This window comes from Ammospiza nelsoni, chromosome 2 (genome assembly GCF_027579445.1).
Source record: "Ammospiza nelsoni isolate bAmmNel1 chromosome 2, bAmmNel1.pri, whole genome shotgun sequence".
Lineage (NCBI taxonomy): Eukaryota > Metazoa > Chordata > Aves > Passeriformes > Passerellidae > Ammospiza > Ammospiza nelsoni.
In genome coordinates, this window is record NC_080634.1 from 33429672 (window position 1) to 33446370 (window position 16699).

Below are 16699 nucleotides of genomic sequence, written 5' to 3' on the forward strand. Positions count from 1 at the left end.
CTTGCTGGGGGGAGGGTGGAATTTGTTGGTCCAAGATGGATGGAGCAGGTGTGTGTGTGTGTGTGTGTGTGTGTGTGGGCTAAGCCAGCAGCTCAGAGTGGCCTAGGCCAGCAATGAGTCCTCTGCAGCAGAACTAATTTGTGCTTTGTTCTGTCCTTAAAGCATCCATGAAAATATTTAGTCTGAAGTGTCTACAGAGAGCCGTGAGGCTGCAGAGCACTTTGCAAGCCACAGAGCAGGAACCTGCTGCTTCTGTCCCTGAAAACACAGGGAAGGGTGACCAGGGGAGCAGAGGGGAGTGATACATTTATAAGTATTGGAACAGGAGAGTGTTTTTGCCCTGAGTGCCCCATGACTGCAAGTAAACTACTACATTTGGATGTTTCCTTTTGTTCCACCAAAAAATGGAGAGTACTTCAATGAAGCTTCTTGAGACACACAGATTGAAAAGTCCCTTGAAAGAGCTAAGTGTTATCACAGTTGGTCCTCTGCTCAGATTGCACTCAAATGTGTGTGAGTACTCCTCAAGGGGTGGCCTGACATCCTCCCAAGATGAGTAAGGAGAGAGCAGTGATGGGAAAGCCAGGGCAAGGTGACTTTGTACCTGTGGCCTGTGAACTTAGGCAGACCAGCCCCAAAAAGAGTCCAACCTCTTCTCCAGACCTCCAGAGATGCAGACCCTATGCCTTCCCTAGCCCAACAATAATGTATAAAATGGCATGCACAAGTTATGCCAGGCAGAGAGGAGAGAGAAAGCAGATCAGCTGCTGGTTGGAGAGATGGTGGGAGCTCTGAATCTTGCCCAAAACCAAGGCCCAGCCACCACCAAATCCTACAGCCATGCCATGGCCATTGCCAGACAAGTTGATATCTTTGTTTAGACCCCAAGAAATGCTGGGCTTGGTGAGTAAAGTGGATGCATCCCTGCTTGGCCAAACACCCTCTAGGGTCCTAGCAGACTTTGGGGTACAAAACCCCTCCTTGTACATCCCAGAGCAGAGTTCCTGACTACAAACCACTTTAGACCAAATAACAGGTGCCACTGGCAACGTCCAAAGGGGTTATTGCATGCTAAGTCTCACAATATGCCATTGCTATGTTGCTAGGGTAGAGTTCTTGCTGCAGATACTTCACTGGGTATTGGTGTACCACAGTAAATAAAAGCCTGGACAATGGGTTCCCCTTAAGGATTGAGGCTGTTTGTGTCTTCTTCATGCTCCTTTTGGCAGCTGCCCTAATCCTACACACAATAAAGCACCAAATTTCAGCTCAATATTGGTATTCTTGAGCCCCTTTTAACTTCCTGTAAAATTTAAGATGAACATTTACTTTCTTCTCTGAAAGGTTTCATGGAGTATTGAGCAGGTTTTTTGGGGTCAAGAGGGGGTTGAAGCTGGGCATAGAAGGGGAAGTGATTCTCAGGTGGATCCTTGTTTCCTTCAGAACTGGGGAGAGAGTGAGGGGACCAGTGTGATCTCTCTCTGCTGCAGGGAAGATGAGCCTTTTTTTGCCAGTCACTGAAACTATCCCTGCACAGTTTCAGTATAAAAACTTTCAGATACATCACCCTGTCCCATCTCCCAGGGCAATTTCATCCCACTTGGTACCACAGCCCAGCAGAGTAGTACAGCTGGGTGCCTCTCTCCTTATTCTGAACTGGCAAGTTCCCAGCACAAAGCTTGGAGAACTTGGCATGTACCAATTTCTCCTTCTAATCAGGGAGGTTTTTTTTCCAGGGTCACAGGTACTTTTTCTCTTATCTAGTGACTCTTAAGAAAATTGAAAAAGAGCCCTAAATCAGCTTAGGGAGGTGAACCTGGCATTTTTGAGCTCCCAATTTACCCATCTCTGAACGCTTTCACTGTAAATTTGTTGCACTAAATGGTGTTGCAGCTCCAGATTTTGTGAACCCCTAAGGAAAAAGCAGCACAGCTGGGTGAAGAAGAAAAATGTGGTTTGCACTACCCCAGTGTAGCACAACCAAGCTGAGTGCAGGACTTCTTGGGATCCTGGGATGGGTGGTCTATGGCCACACTTTCCAGCAGGGAACACCTGTGGAGATCAGACTCCCTCATTTCCTCCTGGGTCAGGGTAGAAATACAACCAGTCCTTGCTCCTGGACCCTGCTCTGGATGAAAGCTGACCATTTTTTCTGCCTTCAGTGTTGGAGGATGCTCCCAGAGCTGTTCCCAAGGGAAGAAATGAGTGGGATGGTGGGGACCTGTGTGTCCTGCCACCAGTGACAGTAGGAGCAAGCCTCAGACCCAGCCAGCTGGAAGCTGTCACTACCAGCTCTGGCAGACAAGCTGCCTCTGATCAATGCTGGGATCATTTCTAAGCCCACATTAATAGCGAGTTGATTATCACAACAGCTCCCTATGACAATTCATTAGGATGAGCTCCAGTCAGGAGGTAATCCATGGGCACTGATGGAGGGCTGGCTGACCTCTCCTGGCAGTCTCCAGAGAGGACTCTGGGGCACAGTTGTTAGCACTCCTATAAAGCCCCAAACCCTCCAAATGTGGCTCTGTTTCATGGCTTTGTCTGCTCTGCTTCTATTGATCCATATGACTGAAGAGTGGCTGTGAGCTTGCAGGGCTGATGGCATCATTAATATTTCAGTGTAGGAGCAATAAGAGCCCTGGACTAGATCATTGCTGGTAGCTAAGGAGTCAGGGGGCTCTTCAGAGGGAATTCTCTCTGCACAATTCCTGCTTTGTGACAGCAGACAAAAAAAAAAAAAAACCAGAAAAAAGACCCCAACCAAACAAAAAACAAATGAACAACAACAAAAACAAAGCAGCTCTGTCAACTGGACAAGGGTAGACAGTAAAGGTGGTTTCACCACCTTTGTGACTTCTTGTGAGGCTGTTTCCATGCAATGTAGCTGTGTCCTCTCCTATTCCATCCCCTCAGCTCTCCACATAAAAGGGATTATTTGGTGTATTGGAACATAATAACATAATGCATGCTTGCATGGACACTTCGGGGTTTTTTGTCACTGAGCTCATGACCCTTTGGGAGCAGGTAAGTGGAGTATCAGGGCTGTGGACAGTCAGTCAGTTCACTGCTGCTGTGTAAGTCAGTCCTTGTCAGCCATCAGCTGCAGTAACCACATATGGCCTCACAGCCCGCCCTGGCCATGCAGTAAAACCACACTGCCTCCAGCCACAGCAAAAGCTAAACTGTGGTGTGGTGTTGCCTTGCCTTGTGTCTCTGTATCCTTGTTCCAAACAAGATGCAGATCCCCCTGCATGTACCCTCTGTGCCTGGCTGTTGGGTGTGTTCTGTCCCACCTGTTGGGTGAATTTTCCATCCAAAGCAGAGCAGGTGGTGCCTGCAGCCATGACGGAGTATGGACTTTGGCAGTTCCTCTTTGCTTGTGCCTGTCATGCTGGCAGTGACACCAAACCTGTGCCTCCTCTGACCCTCAGCTGCTCTAGGGCTTCTTTCACCTCAGGCCTTCTTTTCTATCTTTCATCAAATCACCTCCCTGTGCTTGCCTGGGTGAGTTTGGTAGGTCTTGACAGGAAAGAATGGAGACCTTGAGGGAATGGGGATCCTGCTTTTCCCACTTTTACTTAACTGAGTAGGCTCATGCAGAGTATCTGCTGCATGTATCTTTGTTGGCACTAGGTAGATGAAAACCACACTTGTTCTTGGGCCAGTCAAGTCACACCAGAATCAAGTAGGAGAATCAAAGAAGGTGCTGTTTGTTAGTGGTACCCTACTGACACTAAAAAAACCAAAAGACACGGTCATAAAAATAACCATCCCTGGTTAGGCAAAGAACTCATCTGCTCCAATAGCCTGTCTACAGAAGTAGATAGCAGCAGATGTCCAAGGCAGGTTTATAAGAAAGAGGACAAAGATCTTTAACTTCTCCTTCCAAGGGACAGAGAAGTCTAAGCTATTCCAGTACATGATAATCTAGTCTGCGTTGGCAGAACCAGGTCCAAAATCTGGCCCCAGCTGACTGTAAGCAAGTCCATCCCCCTCATAATCTTCCTTGTCTTTGATATTGTCTGCATTAGTGCCAGGATGAGAGTCAATCCCACCAAAAAAAGGGAATAATTTGGGTATGTGTGCCTCTTCTTTTGCAGGTCATCCCAGACTGGAAGGAGCAGGAATGGAACCCTGAGAAACCCGAGAGCTACGTGGGGATCTTCCACTTCCAGTTCTGGCGTTTTGGTCAGTGGCTGGATGTGGTGATCGATGACCGCCTGCCCACACTCCACAATCAGCTCATCTACTGCCACTCCAACTCCAGGAATGAGTTCTGGTGTGCCTTGGTGGAGAAAGCTTATGCCAAGTAGGTACCCAGGCAGTTGTAGGATAAAGTGGGACCTGGGCACTCTGATTTTCCTCTCTGTTCATTCACCAGCTAGTTTGCAGCAGTGGAAACAACATCTTTGCTGTGGAGAAGTAGTACATGACTCAAACAGACAAACACTGAGGAAAAAAACCCTTCTCTAGCCCTAATTTACCCTCAAAGCAAAACACCCTTCAATGTTTCTTTAAGTAACACCTATTCTAGTGATTTAAAGTTCCTTTTACATTGGTCCAAGAGTGCAGCAAGGAATGTGGGTCCTATTTTTTCACCCTAGTTTGCTGTCCTCTCCCACTTGAAGGTCAACTGCAATCTCCATTCTTGAGGCTGCCCCAAGAATTGTTCCCAACCCCTTAAAATGTCAGGCCAGTGTTGTGCCATCCCTGCCACCCTCTTTCAGGTTGTCAGGCTGTTATGAGGCCCTGGATGGAGGCAACACAGCTGATGCCCTGGTGGATTTCACTGGTGGGGTCTCTGAGCCTATCGACCTGACCGAAGGGGACTACATCGCTGATGAAGCCAAGCGCAACCTCCTCTTTGAGCGCGTGTTGAAGGTGCACAACAGGGGAGGCCTCATAAGCTGCTCCATCAAAGTAAGCAACATTGCCAGTATGGCCACAGTGCTGTGGGAATAGGTGTTTTAGGATGCAGTTGTTTTACACAGTTAGAAACTTCTAAATTAGATCAGATAAATTGTGGCCAAGGGTTCCCGCTTCTGGAAGCTGGCAAAAGGAGTGAATCCTGAATCCTTTATTCTTTGTTGCTATGTCCAAGAGCCCTCATTCATCCCAGCACTCTTTTAAGGCTAGGAGGGGATCCACTCTAGAGAAAGGCATTTTGGTGTCTGCATCTGGGCATCTTTACAAATGCTGGTTTCCAAACCTCCCAGTATAACCAGTATATGAGCTTTATCAGTTGCCAGTATGGGAGCTCAGAGACATCATGACACAAATTAGAAAAGGGGGGATGCAGCACATAAAATGGCATCTGAGATGTACCAGCTGGCTTTCTCCCTGACTGTTGATGCTCTTCTTTTTGGCTTAAAGATATCTGCAGGGAAATCTGAGTTGCTTTCTTTCGCAGCCCCTGCAGCGGTGGTCATGTCCCCCTGGTCTGAGCACTGTCTGTGTCCCCCTGCCAGGCCACGTCAGCAGCTGACATGGAGGCTCGCCTGGCCTGCGGACTGGTGAAGGGCCACGCGTACGCGGTGACGGACGTGCGGAAGGTCCGTCTGGGCCATGGTCTTCTGTCCTTCTTCAAGTCGGAGAAGCTGGACATGATCCGCATGCGCAACCCGTGGGGCGAGCGGGAGTGGAACGGCCCTTGGAGTGACACGTGAGTTGGGATGGACAGCTGGTTTCAGTGGGAAATTCTTCCCTATTAAGATGGTAAGGAACTGGCACAGTTCCTCAGAGAAGCTGTGGATGCTCCATCCCTGGAAGTGTTCAAGGCGAAGTTGGATGGGACTTTGAGTGACTTGATCTAGTGGGGGGTTCCCCTACTCATAGCAGGGGCGTTGGAATGAGATCATATTTAAGGTCCTTTCCAACTGAAACCATTCTGTGATTCTGTGATTCCATGTTTGTTCATACTAGTGAAGGATGTGCATAGGTCAGCTTTGTGCTCCCAGTCTTATACCAGCAAAACGAGCACTCAACAGAATCAGCCTCTGTCACCACCAACTGCTGTGATGGCTGGGGATGAGATGAGGAGCCAAGGGCTGGTGCAGCCAGAGCCTTTGGCCACAGTCAAATTTGTTATCTTTATGGATAGGGCTGTGATTGTACCGGCCAAATAAAACCCTGCCAGACTGGATTCAACTCCACTGGTCAGGAAGGAAGTTGAAGCTCCAAGCCATGCTGCACTTCCCATGTGTTTGGCCGATGACCTAACCAGAGCAGCATAGGGACTGGCTTTATACAGTCCTTGTGCCTCAAATTCTTGCATGTCCCTTACCTCTGAGTAATGATCTTGGTCTCTTCCCACAGGTCTGAGGAGTGGCAGAAAGTGAGTAAAAGTGAGAGGGAGAAGATGGGAATGACAGTGGAAGATGATGGAGAGTTCTGGTGAGTCCCTCCTGGGTTTGTCACTACAGGACATGCTCACAGCATCCTCCCACCTCATGGAGCATGTACATCTTTTCCATGCATACAGTTAGCCAGAGAAAACAGGCTTCCAAGGTGTAGGATCTCTAGTGAAGCTCTCTGCTTGAGCCCATGGGCTTTTGATGGCCATGGCCCTGGAATTGCAAAGTGCTCTTCCAGGGCACCGCTCAGGGGCCAAACCATTTCACCAGGGTACTGAGAACCTGTCCTAAATGTACTGAACTTCACAGCCTCACCAGGAATAATTCAGTACAACATTTACTCTTGTGTGGCAAAAGGGTTACTGTGCTACTTCTCCCACTCCAAAACACAGAGATCTGTTGTTTGAACTCAAGAAGTATTTACTGCAGGCATAGAGAAAGGTATCTCCATCTTTTCTGGAAATATCTGATGAATAGCTTTTGTTACTCATCAGCCATCAGAGACAACCCACACTCTCTAACAGGTGATCAAGAAAATCCCTGAAGTGTACCTTTCCAGGGAATGAAGCAGCATAACCCAGTTCTGCCCTTTCCTGACTCAGGATGACCTTTGAAGATTTCTGCAAATACTTCACGGACATCATCAAGTGCCGTCTGATCAACACCTCCTACCTGAGCATCCACAAGACCTGGGAGGAGGCAGTGCTGCACGGGGCATGGACCAGAAGCAGTGACCCCTTGAAAAACCGCTCCGGAGGCTGCATCAACCACAAGGACACTTTTTTGCAGAACCCCCAAGTGAGTAATGGGGCAGAGGCCTTCTGGAGCTTTCACGTGTGCTTCCAAGTGTTTAACTCTCCTACAGGGACCTAGAAGGCCAAAACATTACCAGACCTGTAATGTATTATTTGTGTTTATGGCAATTCTCTGGCACAGCATAACCAGCAGGGAGGCCAACTCTATTAACATTATCCCTCTTATCAAGGAGACTGCATCCAAGTGCTTAGTGTATAGCATCTTGGCACAAGGGAACAACAAACTGTGCCACAGGGTAGCAGTGTTGGCTGGTTCCAGTCAAACCAGGCCAGGAGTGATTTCCAACAATCTGGATGTCCGAATTTCCAGTTTTTGTGCCCAGACTTTGATGCTGTTAAATTTACCAGGACAGGTGTAGCCCATAGAGCCATTTCCTTCTAGCTTGAAGTTCATCTCCTGGAACAGACTTTTCTGGAGAAAAGGAGGCTCGAGGGGACCTTATGGCTCTCTACAACTTCCTGAAAGGAGATCATATCCAGATGGGATTTGGTCTCTTCTCCCAGGTGACAAGTGGTAGGACAAGAGAAAACAGCCTCAAGTTGTGCCAGGGAAGGTTTAGATTGAATATTAGGGAAAACTTCTTTATTGGAAGGGAAAGACACTAGGAGAGACTGCCCAGAGCAGTGGTACAGTCACCATTTCTGGAAGCATTCAGAAGGCATGTGGATGTGGCACTTGGGGACATGGTTTAGCAGTGAACTTGGCAGTGCTAGGTTAAGGGTTGGAGTGGGTGATCTTACAAGTCTTTTCCAACATAAATGACTCTGCAATTATCTTGTTCTCTCTAAACTGGGATTCTCACGATCACAAGCCAGGTCCTTTTGAGTCCTTCATGTAACAAGCAGTTGAAGAATGGTCTGGTCCATTGCAGGAGTTGCCATCAAGGATGTGGGAGAGTTGTGTCCAGCTTCCAGCTCTGTATTACCCTTTTTAAGCCAGGCTGTCCCTGCTTGGAGGTGGACTGGGAGAAGCTGATGTTGGATCTGTTAAATCCACCCCCACCCATGTCCAGGGATCCTGTATTAATAAATATTTCCCTTACCTTCCTCTCTTTGCTTCTAGTATGTGTTTGATGTGAAGAAGGCAGAAGATGAAGTGCTGATCTCCATCCAGCAGAAGCCCAAAAGGACCAGTCGCAAAGAGGGCAAAGGAGAGAACTTGGCCATAGGCTTTGATATCCATAAGGTAGGCTGGGGTTCTGCATCTTGGCCTGAATGCCACTGTAAATTTGCTGGGTGTGGGGTGGTGCACCAGCCCTGCATGACCAGATTGTTCATTTAAGCATTATCAGGGTGCTTCTGGGGTGCCATCAGCACAGCCTGCCCTCCTCTAGAGAGGAAGAGGGATATCAAAGGGGACAGCATGGACAGCAGGTTGCCCAGAAAAGCCGTGGATGCCCCATCCTTGGAAATGTTCAAGGCCAGGCTGGATGTGGCTTTGAGTAACCTGTTCTAGTGTGAGGTGTCCCTGGCCATGACAGGGGATTGAAACCAGATGATCTTGAAGGTCCCTTCCAACCAGAACCATTCTGTGATTCTGTGCAGTTCTTGCTAAAAGCAATGATGAGTCTTTTCTCTCCAAATGTGGAAATCTATTAGACTAATCCTTATGTGTTGTTTGCTGGGTCTGCAGTGTTAAGCTGGGATGCAGGAGATGAGTCCCTGAGTCAAAAGAATTTGGAAAGCCACATCCACACTTGTTTTCCACCCAGCACAATTGGGACCCTTTTTCCTGGTTCTCTTATCTCCAGCTCTCCTGGCACTATGGACTCAATCCTTGCAATTTTTCCCCCCCATGGTGGATACCAGTACCTTTTCAGCCAGTGACAATCCGCTGTGATCTCTGCCCAGGTGGAGCTGAATAGGAACTACCGGATGCACACGCTGCAGCAGAAGGTGGCCAGCTCCATCTACATCAACTCCCGCAGCGTCTTCCTGAGGACGGACCTGAAGGAAGGCCGCTACGTCATCATCCCCACCACTTTTGACCCCGGTCACGAAGGCGAGTTCCTTCTCAGGATTTTCACAGACGTGCCTTCAGATTGCCGGTAAGGAGCACGAGCAGGGATGGGGAGGAATTGGCTCTTTGGAGACAGCCCTGTGCTTTTGATTTGTGGTTTTCCTGAATGGAATTGGCTCTTTGGAGGCAGCCCTGTGCTTTTGATTTGTGGTTTTCCTGAATGGTCATAGCCTTGCCTGCAGCTGCTCTTGGCTTTCTGTTAAGGGTGGTCAAGAGACAGGACATCTTTGCAGGTATCTCCACAGGCATGCAGAGAAGCTCCCACTCTGCTTCTAAGCATGATATGGGAGAGCATCCCAAACCTAGGCTGAGACTGGAGTGAGGAACAGAGTCTGACAGTGTGTAGTCACAAAATCACAGAATATTCTGAGTTGGAAGAAACCCACAAGGATCAGCCAAAGGTCATTGAGTCCAACACTTAAATGAATGGCCTGTACAGTCCTTCATTGTGCCAGAGCAAATTCTTTGGGATAAGACTGGGCACCTCTCAAAGGCCACGTGTTTTTCCTTGCAGAGAGCTGACCCTGGATGAGCCACCACACACCTGCTGGAGTGGGATGTGTGGCTACCCACAAGTGGTATCCCAGATCCATGTCCTTGCTGCAGCTGGGCTCAAGAATCAGGACTCCCAAGGAGGTACTGGTCTTTCCCTGCCTGTTGTCTGGCCCTGGAGGAGTTGGGAAGTGGTTCATGAAGTGGGACATTGCTGGAATTTATATCCTCAGATATTTTTTTTTTCTGTGAACATACTTAATTCATACACCAGAGGAGGGGAAAGTCCATGGAGGGCTAAACTCACTTCTTGCAGTGGACATGATCTGGGAGCTGTTGTATTTAGGCTGTTACCTGGGACCTTCCCAAAACTTCCCCAAAGCCCTTAGCAGAGGTCCTGTAACAACCTAAGCTTTCCTCTCAAGTATAAGCAGATGTAAAAGTCAGGAATTTTATTTAAAAGCTTCTTAGTAAGAGGGACAGAGAATGAGCCTGATGTGTGGTATTCATCACTGGGGGCTGGATAAATGTCCTATCAGCAGAGGGTATGCCAAATTTAGCTCACTTTGGAATGGTGTGAATCTAGATCAGTTCTGACATCCATCACTTTTCCTGCATGGAAGATGGCAGCAGGACCATACCTCCCCATGTCCTGCAGCCACACAGAGGCTCAGGGTGAGAGCCCCATGCTCTGTCTGCCTCTGGACCAGGAAACCCAGTGGTAGTGATGGCTTGTACTAGAAGATTGCTAGGGGATAAAAGGTCTAGAGGCTACCATTAGAGAAGCAAATACCTTTCCACCATGGAAATAGATCAGATCCTAGCCTTTCTACCCCATTTCCTGAGTCAAGGATATGTGGTAATTGTGGCAAGATTAAGCCAAACACTTTCAAGCTGAATTTAAAATATCAAAATTGAAAAATTTTTAAAAATCTAATAAAACCCAATTAAAATTATACTTTTTTTTTCACCCAATAATTATTATCAGGGCTGCCTGTCACTATATCCCTGAAAGTAACGAGTAGGATCTTTTCTAAACAAGGACTAGTTAAGTGTGCTTATTTATCACATGCCACAAAGGGAGTCCTTATACCCTATCTGGTGTATGGGGATGGAATTTAACCCTGGGCATGTGGTTTTTTCTTGTGTTATTCACAACAGGTCAGTGCAGCTTTAGCAATGCAGGGAAATCTGTAGCCAAAGGTCTCTGAAGTGTTCACTTCAGAGAGAAACAAGGAGGTTTATCTTTCCTTCTTGTAGATTCTGGAGTCATGAAACATCTTCTCCACAAAAACCCCATGGGAATTGCTTTTTTCCAGCTGTTTTCCAGCTGTTCAGCTCCCACCACCAACAGTGTGTTTGGTGTTTTCCAGTGCAGTTGGATCTCTCACACATCCCAGGCCAGGCCTTATACACTACTTTAGAAATAGTGATTTGCAGATAGGAATTTGGCCCTGGCTGATGGAATATGAGAATTTAATGGGGCATCCCAAAAGATAAGGTAAATTGGAAAACCAGATGTGAAATCCAGCAGCTGTGTCTCACCAGGGGAGCCAGGTCCTTGCAAACAGAAAGTTAGCAAAGAGGTGGTCTGGCAGTCAAAATCCCTGGCCCTCAGAAGGGGCTTGTTTGTTCCTCCTCATTTCCACATTTCCCTTGGACAGGAAAGCTCATCCAACTGGTCTGTGTTTCCATCATAGCCACTAAAATTCATGGTAAGAAAATGCATTCTGGCAGTTAAATTTCCATAGGAATACCTCTCTCTCTCTACTGAAATTCCCAAAATAAGCACTTGTTTGGCAAGGTGAAAGTATTCACTAATGAGAGACTCTTTCCTTCTCCTGGAAGCTCAGGTCCCCTCCAGATGTGGGGTGGTAGTATGAGAATTTGGTCCTCCAACTTCATCCTCCATCTGGTATTTCCTTGTGTGAGCCTCTTTCTCCTCTCCATGGTTTTATTTCTGCCTGCCTCTAGGAGAGCAGATGCTGAAAGGAGACTTGAGTAGGATCATGTCCTCCATGGAACATTTACTGCAATGGTCAGAAGAGTTTGGGGTGATGAAGGAGTGTTCCTGTAGAATATGGAGACAAGAGAGGCAGCCCTTTCATAGAATCATAGAATTGTTGGAAAATAGTTGGAAAAGCCTTCTAAGGTCATGGAGTCCAACTTTAACTCAGCACTGCCAAGTCCACCACTAAATCATGTTCCCAAGTACCATGTCTACACATCTTTTAATTTCCTCCAGGGATGGTGGCTATACCACTACTCTGGGCAGCCTGTTCCCATGCTTGATAACCCTTTTGATTAATTAGTTTTTCCTAATATCCAGTCTAAACCTCCTATGGTGCAATTTGAGGCCCATACTTCTCGTCCTGTTGCTTGTTTCCTGGGAGAAGATACCAACCCTCAGCTCCTTACATCCTCCATTCAGGCAGTTGTAGACAGCGATAAGGTACCCCCAGGCCTCCTTTTCTCCAGGCTGAGCCCCCCCCAGCTCCTTCAGCTGCTCCTTATCAGACTTGTGCTCCATCCAGACCCTTCCCCAGCTTCATGGCAGTCCATCAGCACCTGCTGCCCAGAAACAATGTCACCTAATAGAATTAAATTGAGCCAAACAGCTGAGCGCCATTGACATCATCTGGAGTGTGACAAACCCTTTGACAGATATCCATCTCCTCTGGTGGGATATGGAGACAAAGTACTGCATGACACCCCTGCAAAAGGACTCTATGGAATTACAGAAGCTACAACAAAGAAAACATTCTCTTTTCTCTCCTCAGGAGCTGATCCTTATGTGATCATCAAATGTGAAGGGCAGAAGGTTCGCTCTCCAGTGCAGAAGAACACGGTATCACCAGAGTTCGATGTAAAGGGGCTCTTCTACCGCAAGAAGCCAGGACAACCCATCATTGTTCAGGTACCTGGCAGGCAAGCAGTGGGCTGAGGGATGGAGACCCTCTGTCACGTGGACCCCTTGCTCTCTCCTCACACTGTCCACAGCAGATCTGTTCCCCAGCTCAGCCTCTCACCACCACGGTGACATCTGAAAAAAGGCATGTCCTTCATCCCTCTCACTACCAGAGTGACACCCCCACGCCTCACCACCTCCGTGGCTTCAGCTCAGGGCATGTCCCCAGTAACCCCTTCTCTCCAGTTCATGAAGGTTGGCTGCATCCCTGAAGGAGCTGCCCTCATGCCTGTTTTGTTTCCGCAGATCTGGAACCACAACTTGATAAGTGACGAGTTCTTGGGCCAAGTGGTGCTCACGGGGGATCCCAGCGACCGGCAGTCGGTGCACACGCTGCACCTCCAGGACAGGGGGAACAGGAGGTCAAACGACCTCCCTGGAACCATTGCTGTGATGCTGCTCAGCAGTAACGTCCTCACTAATGTCTGAGTACTCAAGGGTGACTCTTCTGGTGCCACATATGTGAATATAAACATGCACACGTACATATACATATATATATATATATATAAAGAACACACAGAGCCTACCTACCATCTGCAAAGTGTATATGAACCATGCATGCATTCCACTCCAAGGAGCCAATCTTGTGTTTTCAATGTTAAAAAAATGGTGCCTTTTTTTTTGGGGAACCGCAATGATCCTTCTGCTGGCATCCTCTGCAGCCCCCCGGCTGCCACGTGCGCTGTGGGACCGCTGTGAGCACGCTGTGTGTCCTGACAGCCAGAGCACCATGCCCTGGGGCTGTTTGTTTACACAGGCTGGCACACACACACATGCCACCACGCACACCTGTGGCCACCACGGTCCCACCAGCTGCTTCAGTACATCTTCAGTGTGTCTGCTTGGGTTAGGAGTAGTGTGCATGGAGCTGTCTCCCTTGAAATTGCCATGTAATCGCTTATCTGTCGAGGCACCACAGCAAAGGAGAAGTGGACAAACAGATCGGGGCCTGTTGGGTGATTTTTGGGTATGGGTTTGCCTACTGCAACTGCAAGGAAAACCCACGAAAGCAGCCCAAATCCACAGGGGCAGCAAGACCAAAGGCTCCATAATTTTGGGGACAAGCTGTCTCCACCCAAGTCTTGTTCAGCCCCACGCAACTCTGAAGTATAGAAATATCTCAACAGCTGTGGTGGGATAACAGTTCTCTGGGTCAGGTTTCTGAATCAGTCTGGACCCAGCTCCTGTGGGTGCCTCCTGAACTCTCATGGTGCCTGCTGTCTCCATGTCTCCATGCCATCCCCATCCCAAGAGCTCACCCCAGGAGCTGGGGTGGGTTGTCTGCTGGGGCAGTTCAGTGTTTAGGCAAAAGAAGATTGATTCTTCTGAAGGCCAAAGTGTCAAGTTCAAGGGATGGGGAGCTTTGCTCCATGAGCTCCATCTGTACTGCTGCCTACAGTGCATCATTTCTCAGTGCCTCGCTTTCTCAAATTCTTTTTAAAAATAGTGGGATTTTAGCTTGTACTAGAGGAGCACTGCTCCCAGTACAGCCTGGAAATGCTGGGAATATTTAATTCATACCAGTGTCCATCTCTCACCTTAATTTCCAGTCCCCTGTTGTGGAGGATGACTTGCACAGTCCTAGAGCAAGTCCCACGAGCACAACCCAAATGCATCCTTGGGGATGTGTCTGTGGCTACAGTCTGCTCCTGATTTCCATGAAAACTGGGTTAATCTTCCTTGTTCCACTGGGTGGCAGAATCTGGCTTCTTATAAACCATCCCAGATAAACCAAACAACAACCCGTTGTCTGACCTTTCAGCAGCTGACTAGGACAAGTTTCAAACCTTTTTTTTTCCCCTACTGTTTGGGGGTTTTATTCATGTGCCTTTAAAGTGGTGCAAGTTAAAGGAATTTTTCAGTCAGATTTTCTAAGCAAATATTTTGCAGTCACCTGCATGCAAGTGGAAATTAATACATGTGATAAAATCTTTGAGTCTTCCTAAATTTTGACCTGGGCAGAGTCCTTTTCCTCCAACAAAAGTGAACAGGAAAGCCTGCTTTTGCTATAGCAAAGGGTTTCTGTTTGTCCTACTAAATACTCATGTTTGTCCTGCAAGTCTGTTTGGGGTTTTTTTAAAGTCCCTAAAGGTCTGCTAAGTCTGAAACATGGTGAAGTGTTCTCCAAAGTACCTGCTAGCTCAGTTCTTGGTGCAACCAAAAATAGATGGTGCAACTGCATTGATTTTTGTGGGCTTTTTTTCCCTTTGCCTCATCTTCACAGTCCTGCAGCTAAGAGTTTGCTTTTTTACCTAATTTGCTTATGTTCTTAGGTCTTGTTTTTCAGGACTTAAAGGCAAGCAGCGGTACCCATGATGCTCTTTCCAGATCTCAATTACTCCTGGCTTGCACTGAGCACCCTCCAAGTCCAGGTGCCACCACTGGGACCAAGTTTCGTTCAGAGTCTTGCAGAATTTACTTAAGTGCTCCTAGATAGGTAAAGCAACTTTTTGATCCCACGGTCACAGCAAATCTTTGAATTTAGGAAGACCATTTCAGAGATATTTTGATTTTATCTTGGTTTTGTTTATGAGACTCATCACTGAAAATAAATGGAAGCAGGACTGTGGAGCTAGAAGGTATTATTTGGGTCTTCGGAGAAGATCTCACAGGCTTATGTTCAGAGTGATATGTGAGAGGGATGCCCAAAGATACCTCACCTGGCAGGGGGATGAGCTATTTGGCATTGACAGGAGCTTTGCACCATCATCAGCAGATGGAGGTGTCCAGCCTGCCTGCATTAGCCTTGTTTTCACAGGAAATCAGGCTATGGATAGCTTCAGCAAAGGAGAGCCATTTGTCCGGGAGTGCCCTGCCATGTGCCAAATGGCACCAAGATCCCCAAGGAGCAGTGCCAAAGCTCACCAAGGAGTTGTGGGGCCCTGGTACCCATGGGCAACCTCCTTGCTCCCTACAGAGAATCAAGCCATAAAGAAAGGAAAGGCAGCTTTTTAATAGCTTCTTAAAAAATCACTCTATATCAGGACCAAATTGTCTTAATATCAGTAATATTTGTCTTTTTTTTTTTTTTTTAAGAAAAAAAAAAGTTTTGGAAAAGTTAGAGCAGAAGCCTTCTTCCCCTACATTTCCAATGGAAGAACAAAAATTACCTTTCTTACTCTTCTTTTTCTCTTATTTGTAGGGCAGATGAGGGAGGGGAAATATTGAAATGCCATTCCTATCGTTGATGCCTTTTCTCTTTGAATGAAGTAAACAGAAATATTCAGGGGGTTTTGGGTTGGTTTTTTTTTTTGAGAGGAGGGCATGTCTGAAAAGCACTTTCCAGTCCCTCATGAATGGGGTAGGACACATGTCTGATTGATTTCACATTTCTTTTGTTAATCATTTCAATGGTTGCAAGCAGCCTGGCATTACACTCTGTGGAATCCATTTCTTTTTGACATCTGCCTGTTAAAACAGGCTGTGACTTGTCTTCATCTCCAAAGGCACTGATGTATCGTGCTGCACAAGCTCAGAGTGGTCCAAACAGAAAGCCAACATTGTACAGCTGTAAACCTCCTATAAATAAATAAATTGTGTATATTTTATTCAGACTCCTTGCTTTTGAACTGCTGTGTTCTTCCAGAATGCTTTTGGTGAGCACAAGGTGGCTCTGCAGAGCCTTTTAAATTTGCTTAATTCACCAAACTCCATTCAAATAATTTTCTCTGTAGACTTTGAGACTGAGGCAAGGTGATCTGCATGAGTCTTTCACACAAGGTTACACTCACATTTGCTGAGAAAATCCATGGTAGGAATGGGTAACCTCCTCTGACTATAAACCTTTGCATCCTATGCCCCAGACTTACCACAGTGCAGGGAACTTGGTTTTTTGAGTCTCACCTGACTTGGAGAAAAGCTTTGTAGATTGCTGAAAAATAAAAATGGGGGGAGAGAGTTTATGGGCAAAGCAGGGGGAGGAAGTGGATTTTGGATGGCTTTCCCTCGGAAAACAAACCTGCACAATGCGCATGGGGAGCATTTGAAAAGCCTGGCCCTGCCCATGGGAATCTCCAGTCTTGCTGCTGTACCACACAGACCCAAA

The 16699-nt window shown here is 47.2% G+C and overlaps 1 protein-coding gene across 1 annotated transcript in view; it reads left to right on the forward strand.

The window, feature by feature from the left end:
• CAPN5 (calpain 5) overlaps positions 1-16208 on the forward strand; it is a 52737-nt gene extending 36529 nt beyond the window's left edge. The window contains exons 4-13 of the mRNA XM_059466421.1: positions 4104-4312; positions 4731-4923; positions 5472-5665; positions 6319-6396; positions 6959-7154; positions 8235-8357; positions 9023-9219; positions 9706-9827; positions 12464-12600; positions 12898-16208. Of these exons, the coding sequence (XP_059322404.1) occupies positions 4104-4312; positions 4731-4923; positions 5472-5665; positions 6319-6396; positions 6959-7154; positions 8235-8357; positions 9023-9219; positions 9706-9827; positions 12464-12600; positions 12898-13080 (1632 nt within the window). The 3' untranslated portion in view covers positions 13081-16208. The remainder of the gene's footprint in view (positions 1-4103; positions 4313-4730; positions 4924-5471; positions 5666-6318; positions 6397-6958; positions 7155-8234; positions 8358-9022; positions 9220-9705; positions 9828-12463; positions 12601-12897) is intronic.
• Positions 16209-16699: the final 491 nt, after the last annotated feature.